The sequence below is a fragment of the Alosa alosa genome, chromosome 21 (genome assembly GCF_017589495.1).
Source record: "Alosa alosa isolate M-15738 ecotype Scorff River chromosome 21, AALO_Geno_1.1, whole genome shotgun sequence".
NCBI classification, from domain to species: domain Eukaryota; kingdom Metazoa; phylum Chordata; class Actinopteri; order Clupeiformes; family Clupeidae; genus Alosa; species Alosa alosa.
In genome coordinates, this window is record NC_063209.1 from 23,834,530 (window position 1) to 23,843,732 (window position 9,203).

Consider the following 9,203-nt stretch of genomic DNA (forward strand, 5'->3'; position numbering starts at 1 on the left):
AGACCATGGCAACGATACAGGCTATCCCCAGATGGTAACTTAAAGGCAGCCATAATGGTTGCTAATGGGATCATCTCATATCAAATTATTAATTAATGTACAGTCGTCACAGCGCAATTGTAGCTAGGTCGCTCTCATCCCACAGTTGAAGTATGCAAAGGGAGTCCATTAACAGTAATGGACGGTACGCGTTCAACAACACATGTCCAAAATGTAATGTAGCCTAGGCAATCATTACTGGTTAGGGATTCCTATTTCTACAATACAGATCCGTTCTGGTGTTTCAAAGTAGAGACCCACACCATAGCAGATATCACCAGACTCACTGCTACATGACATTAATCGCACTTTTACATGAATCAGAAATAACCAGAAACCACCAGCCGCTGGGATCAATGGTAGGGGCTACGTGGATTCTCTCTGTTGCGCCTTGAGGAGGTACGCTGCTATTGGTTGAGCGCAAACAGAGGAAGGCCCACCTAGTGATTATATTGTGAGATTTCCCCGTTAGAACATATTTGAGTAGTGTGCAATTGAACCATAAGGAGAAGTGACATTTGGGGAAAAAAAGGTAAGTTTGACATTTGTTTCTAATGGTTGGTGATTATTATGGGATAATCGGATTTGATTAGCACGTATTTTATTAAGCATGTTGAATGTAGAGCGGAAAATTAGGCTCTTTGTATGCATACCAAGGATTAAACAGTATACATGTCTTGGTGTAAATATAATCAATATAATACTATGAATATATGGCGACAACCTGATGATGGAGAATTGCACATTCTGCCATATACCTATTGTTGTCCAGCAATTTGTTATAAGAACGTTAGTGACACCTTACTGCTCATGTGAATAGCCTACTATTAAAACCAAATTATTAATTTAGAAAACAGGAACACCAGCGAAGGGATAAAGTTATATTTTGAAGAAAATTAGTCTCTTTAAACAAAAGTCTCGGTTTAAATTTAGTGAGGGATGAGTGCATATTTGTTGCACATATCTTCCACATCTTCCATTATCTCCACCATGTAATGGTCTTCCATTATGTCATTGAAAACTGCCATTTATGTGATACAGACAGGTTTATTTGAAATACACTTCTCGGGCATTGGGAGTAACGTTACATTAAGTAATAATTAATGAGCGGGTGCACAATTAACCGTTTCGAGGACATCGTGTTCAACTACCCGTTTGTGACTGAAATAAATAAATAGATCATACAAATCTGAATGTAGCATCAGTAGCCTATAACCACACACTCACGAGTGAGTGAAATATTCTAGCTGGAGGCAAACGAGGCGTTCCATTTGCTCCTCCATTGTGTTTAAGTGACAGGGTTCGAAAAGCCACTTTGTGATAGTTCATGGCTTTTGGGTTGGCCACAACACACACATCTGAATATACTCCTGTATTGGTTATGTTTAATTGTTTACGCCTTGACTTAATGCAAGCACAGTAATTTAACATCGATTTCTTCATTAATTTTCTTTTGGGAAGTGACGGGGCCAGGATGGATGTTTTTATGAAGGGGCTTGCTAAAGCTAAAGAAGCTATGGACGTGGCCGCCGAGAAGACCAAGGAAGGAGTGGCGGTGGCCACGGAGAAGACGAAGGAGGGCGTCATGTTTGTAGGTAAGGAAAAAATACACGAGGCGTGTTTCTCTGAAAAAATCCTTAAATGTATGCACATCACGGAGATGCCTCGCGCCTGCCTCCGTGGGGGTGATGACGTACAGGCATCCCTACATCGGCACGGTTGGGGGAAGCTGTTGCCTTCTGCTATATTACCCCATAGCGCATCTCTATAGGATGGGGGGACGTTTGTAAGTCACATTGATTGGCTGGAAGAGGGGTGGGGTGTTCTTTTCCTCTCACGTAGACCGTGCACACATGCTATAATAATATGCACTAATACTGTAACAGCTCCTATGGACAGCCTCATTGAAGCACCTGTTCTGGTGTTACACTAAGACAAATTTATTCAATAGAGATGTCTAACAACAATGGGGCAGTTTTGGTTTGCACTTACAGTGACAATTGTTTTTTCTATATTGATTGCTTATCTGCTCTCTATGTAATTATTTGGTCCTTATAGCCTACATATTTTCATTTAATAATAGACTGTAGTTTAAATGTTATATTTTAAGTTACAGATAAATTGCAGTCTTGGTCCTTGTAATAATAATTTAAAGTACAATTTTAAAGGTTTTAGGTAGATTATTTGATCTGGGTTAAACGTTTATGAAACAGGTTGGTGTTGCATTTACAATCAACATGGTTTGTGGTCAGACACACTCTTGCAGTCAATGGGATGGAAAGGTATTTATTAGGAATGATACTGAAAAGACTATTATGCTACGCATAATGCAATTATACACGCAGTACAGTACGTGAGCTTGCCTGGATGCACAGTGTATTATCTACCCAGAGACCCTCATAGAGTTTGGATAGACATGTATTCTGGAGATCATCCAACATCATTTTGATCCCTTGCTGGTGCTGGACGGATGCCTTGCAGGCCACATGTCACCGAATTCCATGATCTCATAGAGTGTCTAATTCACCTTGGTAACAATAATGACAGAAGTCCCTATACATATAGTCTTTTTAGATGCACAAAGTCGTCTCCCCTCTGCATTTATAAACAAAACTGTGGTGATGTAGTGTGCTTTTGGTGTTTGATGTCAGCTGAAAGAGTGAAATCCTTTTTCTCTGTACGTCTTCAAGATGCTCTGTTATGAATAGTTTTTCATAGACAGAGTTGGGTGGTGAACGATCAGAATGATCTCCTCAGCCAGCGAATTCGCTGTCTTTTGACTTTATGCTGGGAGGGATGTTTATTTTAGCAACTAGTGTCTGTCTGTAGGAGGAGGTGTTGTATCTGACTCTTAAGATGGTGATGAAGTAATTTATCATTTATGGCAGATGTTGGTTAGATGTCTTTTTTTAACGTGAACCTGAATGCATGACTAGTCAAGCACAGCTTAATATTGACAGTTGGTAAGCAATTTGAGATGCATGCATTATGCATGATATAGCCACATTGCATATGAAATCCATACAACTCATCAATATGATATGTTGAACATCTTACATATTGGACATAGATTAGTCAGTCTATATTTTTTGGCACAGTTTGTATTATAAATAGTGCCGCAAAAGATACACTACCATAAACCATTACATTTAAGCATCTTTTGTGAAGGATTTGCTGAACTAGTAGTCACAGATCATCATTCTGTTCAATGAAAGCAGAGGAACTAATCAATCTGCCTTCAACCTGTCGACCTCTCTCCCTATTTATTGAAAGAACCTCAAGGTCTGTGCTTTGTTGAGCTGAGTACGCCAGCCATTCTCTGTTCAGGGACAACTAAGGCAATATTTCTCGGGTCTGCCTTTCTGATCAGTGCACTGCTGCACCATATACACTGCCAGGTTGCATTGCTTTTGTGTGGCTCTTTACCATGCGAGGAGCATACATGTCCTTTATGGTGTTCCTAAAGACCAGCTGAGGAAGACAGAAGGGGAGAGAGGGAGAGGGAGAGAGGGGGGTAGAATGCATGTCATCCTTATATGCGTTTGCATGAGAAAATGAACGGTGGTGGTGGTGGTGGTGCCCTAGAAAGCTACGCTTGACTCGCCCTGTGGGCTTGCGTGTGGAGGAGGGGTGAGAGTCAGCTGAGCTCATAGGCCTCCTCTCCTCCTCCTCCTCCTCCTCCTCACCTTTGACTGTCACTCTGCACCTCCTGAGGGAGAGCAGAGCAGAGCACAACCAAGGAAATGGGAAGACACCCACTCTAAAGGCCGCTGTGCATTTCACAGCCCACCACTTAACACACACACACACACACACACTTTCACCCACAATGCCAAAGACTCGTCCCTTAAAATGTAAAAAATAAGATCAAGCCACAGTGTGTAAAGCAGAACGGTCAGTGTTATATCTCGAGTCCTCTGATTTCTTTCAGGCAGATGGAAAAGGTATTGATCCCACGAGGGTCCACACTGAAATGCCTCTTTGCATTATAGTGCCACAAATTGAAAGGGAGCTATTTATTATTCCTTTAAGTTGCATACATTCGTAACTTACACATAACATAAGATGATTGTAGAGTCGATATTCTGTTGATATTTGGACTCAACAGCTAGTGAAATTTTACCCCTCCATTCGGAACTCCTGAAACAATATATTGATTGGCTGAAATTGTTTATGACTGCGTCCAAGCTACTAATCACTTACAGAGTCAGGGATGTTAGATTTTTTTAAAGAGCATACAGAGGTGGTTAGAGGCTAGCTAGAGGACCATGGACAAAAGGCACTGAATTAGAATAAAATCTAATCTATCTGTGGTCAATTTGCGCTGCAGTAGGATGGGAAGGTCTATGCGTGCTGTGGTGATAGCCAGTCTTGAGCAAGGTGGACAGTGTTGAGAAGGACACGCCGCTAGATTGGCATGAGATAAGAGGGTAATGCCTCATTCGGCAGAAAAGGCCCTCCATCGGCAGAAAAGGCCCTCCATCGGCAGTCGAAAGTGGAGTGTGGGTCCTCATCTGAGCCACCAGGGAACCATCAGAGTGCTGTATTTTTCTAACCTCACTTGGGTAGGATTGTGGGGGCTTGATTTGAACAAATTAATGTGTTTGTGTGTATGTGTGTGTGTGTGTGTGTATGTGTGTGTGTGTGTGTGTGTGTGTGTGTGGCTAGGTATATTTCCCTGGCCTGACAGTCGGCACAATTTCGTCTCCTTTAAATGTTGTGACTGTTGCCTCTTCCAAAAGAAACCATTTCCCCACGTACATAAAACCTAAAGCCAGCGCTCACTTGTGTTAATCCTGAACTGTGCACTTAACCTTGTCTGGTCTACAACATTGGTTGGTGGCTGTATTAGTGTTGATTTAGTTTAAATGCTCCTCTGGCACCACTTATAAAGTTTTTACATTGCACATCTGAGGGCTTGAAATAGCCCTCAGATGTGCAATGTAATGCAAGCTTTTGTGGAATTTTCAAACAATTTTTCAAAATAAAATGGGCTCTCATTAAAAGAATGTCTGAGGGATCCACTTAGAAATGGGCATACGGATAAGGTGCTGGCAGAAATCCAAATGGATTGAAATGCTGTTATTCTGAAATGGGTTTGAACTGAACCTCAGTCAGGAACCTAAATGCTTTCATAGTTTTTGTCTAGTACATGTTTGAATGCTAAAGTGTTTGTTATTGTCTATGTTTATAATAACATACAGGTCTCTGATGGTAATTTTTATTGTTATTTTTTGCTTTCTAGGGAATAAGACCGCAACAGGTAAGTTGACCTGAGTATTTCTAAAGCTATAAATATATGTTAGATCTCATTACTTCAGAATGATGATCAACAAATAAGTCACTGGTGCATACTGTGTGTACTTTCCACCTATTCAATAATTTATGAATCCGTCTGGTAGAGACGGATGACTGTTAAACCCAATCCACCAAACCAAATGTGCTATCCCATGCAAAAGTGATGTTATGTTATTATGTACTTATACTGAATGTACATCAATGTAAACGTACCACTAACTGATGGACAATTAAATTTTATTGAATAAAATCCAATAAATAATGGTAATATTGCTAAAAGTATTGTAGTAGATTATTGAGAGTATGTTGGATGTGTCAGCTGCTCTATCTATTTCAGCCTGCATTAACAAATGTTAACCCAACGCAATGTTTTTGTTTTAGCATTGTAATACTGATGTGTATTTTAGATACTATTGTTTGGCTGTGGAATGCTTTTTTCACACAAACAGCGTAATACCATAGACAAATTCTACTTAAAACCTAAAATGTATGTGGGAGGAAACTGCTCACATTATGCATAAAAGTGTTGAGGAGGCCTTTATGCTTCGGGTCATTATCAAAGTCAAAGTCTGCTTTATTGTCAATTTCTTCACATGTCAAGACATACAAAGAGATCGAAATTACGTTTCCCACTATCCCACGGTGGAGACAAGACATATTTTACCAATTAGGTCCAGAGACAAACATAACATTCAAGTAAACAATATAAAAAGTAAATAAGAAGGCACAAACAATGAAGAAATAAGAGCAGCAAAATTTGGGTTGAAATTGTGCAATTGTGCATACAGTAGACAGTCAATATAATAGTGCAAAAGTCAGGCCAATAAATGGCTGAGGTAGTTCTATTTGACCTAAGTATGCAAGTGGCATAGTGGTGCAAGAGCATGTAAGAGCAGCAGAAGTGTGTTCAGAAGTGTTTTCAGGACAACAGGACAACAACAACAAGTTGCAAAGTGTGCAAGTGTACAAGTGGAGTAGTGCAAGTGGAGTAGTGCAAGGCAGCCATTGTGGGTCCAAAGTCCAGGATGTTATGTAGCTGAGGGTGGAGGGGGGAGAGGGGAGAGAGAGATCAGCTTCATTGACCCAGTTAAAGCTGAGAATAGCTAAATGAAGCCAGTTCTGTACCCAAGATGCATCAGAGGTAGAACTCAGAGTCCATTTGATGCATTTCTTTCTGTTCACTGTCATGTCTGCCTGTGGTTATAGTACTGTGCTTGTTCAGGTATGAGCTAAGGCTTGGGGTTTGTGTAAAGGTTGGGTTGTGATTAGTTGACAGTTACTTGACAGATACTTTGCCCAAATACCCCAAACATATATGTTTATTTTTATTTTTATTTTGAAAAAAGAAAAAACTTAAACACAGGGGTATCAAAATGAGGGTCTTTGTTTTCTGTTGGCACCCACTCAGGTTCTCTCTCTCTCTCTGATTAAAAAGTCACTTCCTGTTTCACAGTGGCCGAGAAGACCAAGGAGCAGGCATCGCAGCTCGGCGGCGCCGTAATGTCAGGCGCCGGGAACATCGCCGCAGCCACTGGCCTCGTGAAGAAAGACGAATTCCCCTCCGACATGAATGTAGGTTCCGCTCTCATTCCCCACTTTCCTCTCTAAAAATAGACACAGACATGCCAGGTGTGTGGGGTTGTTTTTGGATCTGTACAGGGAATCCGGAGTTGTTGTTTTTCTCACTGGAGTTGTTCTCACTTCTCACCGGAGGTCTGTGCATCTTTTTCAGGACCATTTTTTGGTCGAATGGGTCAATTTTTATGATGCAATTGTGCAACCATCCAATTACCAGGGAATGAATCTCCAGCAGAAATCATCCCAGGTGTCCGAGCAGAGCGCTGCTTGCCCTCTGTGCACAGGCCTTGCATCAGTGGCCCAGTGACAAGCAATGGGACAGATTGCTCCAGAGGGAGTATCACAGCCTCTCAACTCCTTTGTGATGTTTGCTCCTCTCCCCTGCGACCTTGCACAATGTCACTGGGCCTAACATAAGCAATTAAAAAGCACCGGAGCATAGTTGAGGGGGGTTGGCGCTGTATTTGGTGTTAGATTGTGGCTTTAACACCCTAGAATGTCTCTGCTAAGACTTTTTTCATGTGTCTCATGAAAAGCAGGTTTTTGGTGGCTATAGATGTGATTGAATCACACCACATAGCCCCTGCTGTTACACATAGTCTTATATGCATGTATAGGCATACAACACACAGGCCCACACAAACACAACACCCTACACATAAAGCCACAAATGGTGCATTAATGCACAAAGAAGCACACCCGCATAACATACATTGTGTGACTGACCGGATGGCAAGTTTGTCAAATAACTGATATAACTCCAATAATTGAGAGATTCATCTGTAGATGCATGTAGTAAATGCATCTGTGTACAGATGGAGTCAGCACAACAGTTCTCTTTACGAGACGTTTACAAAATCGCTATGCTTATGACATTGTACAGAAGAGCACAAAATGCCCTCAAAACATTTCTTCAATATATCTAGTGCAGCAACACTTTTAGTGCAATGTCCCTTCCTCGTCTTGTTTGGGAAGACTGCTCAGAGTGAGAGAAGGAAAAAAGCTCAATGTCTTAGATGTGTTCAGCCTTATTGATCTGGTGTTGGGTGATGCAGCCGCCTCACATTAGAAATAGGAGCATCACCTGAAAAGTCACTTTAAAAAAAAAAAAAAAAAAAAAAAAAAACCCACAAGATTTGGATTTCTGTTGCAAGCGCCTAGAAACCTTCCTTAAAACTGCAGGCACTGATTTATCCAATTGTATGCAATTTGCAGGGTTTATTATATATTTTTGAGGCTGTAAAAATAAATCTTTCATATCTGAATTACTGCCCTGGGCGTAGATATTGGCACAGCATTGCACCTGATCAGGTCATTTGTCAAATTTGGGAAATATTAGGAGAGAATTTTAGATGATATTAATGAAATCACCCGAGTTAAGCTCCAATTAGATGTCAGATTTATCTTATTAGGACACGATTCAATATTAGAGCTCAAACATGATCTGAAACCAGGATTGATGATGGCGACCCCACCAGCCAGACACTGTTTAACTGCTCTATGGAAATCAGCTGGACCTCTTAAGTTCACCATGTGGTTCAGAAAAATATAATCGTCTGTACCTCTAGAGAGTATAACGCTTAATTCAGAAAAAGAAGCCACCTGCTCATAATTAGCACAGGGGAAGAACTTCACTGAGCTTACAAATGGAGTTGGAAACAGACTGGCACAGGATGAGATGCCCATTAAGCTGTGTAGTCTCCGCTTAAGAAGCTGCTGATCACTCTTGCTTTGCTCTGTGTTTGGTATGTGTTGTTATGTGGTGGTGTTTTGCAACAGCTGTTAGCTGGAGTTTTTTTTGTGGTAAAGATAGCAGTACTTTGATGCTCTGCCTGGGTGGATGGGTGGGCCAGTGACCGTGGCAACAGGGCTGTAATTGGTAGGGACACTGTGTTCTCGGTGGCGGGGGGATTTCACGTTTAACATTGCAGTGCGCAACTGCATTTAGTTTTGTGTTTTTATACTGTTTCATCAGGAAACATATAGAAGGAAAACAGCATCAGTAAACATACTGAAAATATGGTCACCCGCTCACTTTAAAACTACTGTTTAAATACAGTATACTTAACCTGGAGTGAGTTATAAGAGATATTAATGCTTAGTAATGATCATGTAGATATTACCACCTGTTATATAACTTGATGCCTAACCCTTACCCTAACCAAAATAACACCCTGTAACAGCACAGACTTACATAAGTATAAATATACATTTATTAAGCATTAAGTACATACTATCTAAGGCTACTTAAGAAAAGTGTAACAGAAAATGGTGTCAGGGCTGTTAGC

The 9,203-nt window shown here is 40.9% G+C and overlaps 1 protein-coding gene across 1 annotated transcript in view; it reads left to right on the forward strand.

Moving 5' to 3' along the window:
- The first annotated feature begins 358 nt into the window (after positions 1-358).
- Positions 359-9,203, forward strand: part of sncb (synuclein, beta) — a 14,767-nt gene continuing 5,922 nt past the window's right edge. Inside the window, exons 1-4 of the mRNA XM_048231906.1 lie at positions 359-571; positions 1,501-1,634; positions 5,285-5,302; positions 6,791-6,909. Of these exons, the coding sequence (XP_048087863.1) occupies positions 1,514-1,634; positions 5,285-5,302; positions 6,791-6,909 (258 nt within the window). The 5' untranslated portion in view covers positions 359-571; positions 1,501-1,513. The remainder of the gene's footprint in view (positions 572-1,500; positions 1,635-5,284; positions 5,303-6,790; positions 6,910-9,203) is intronic.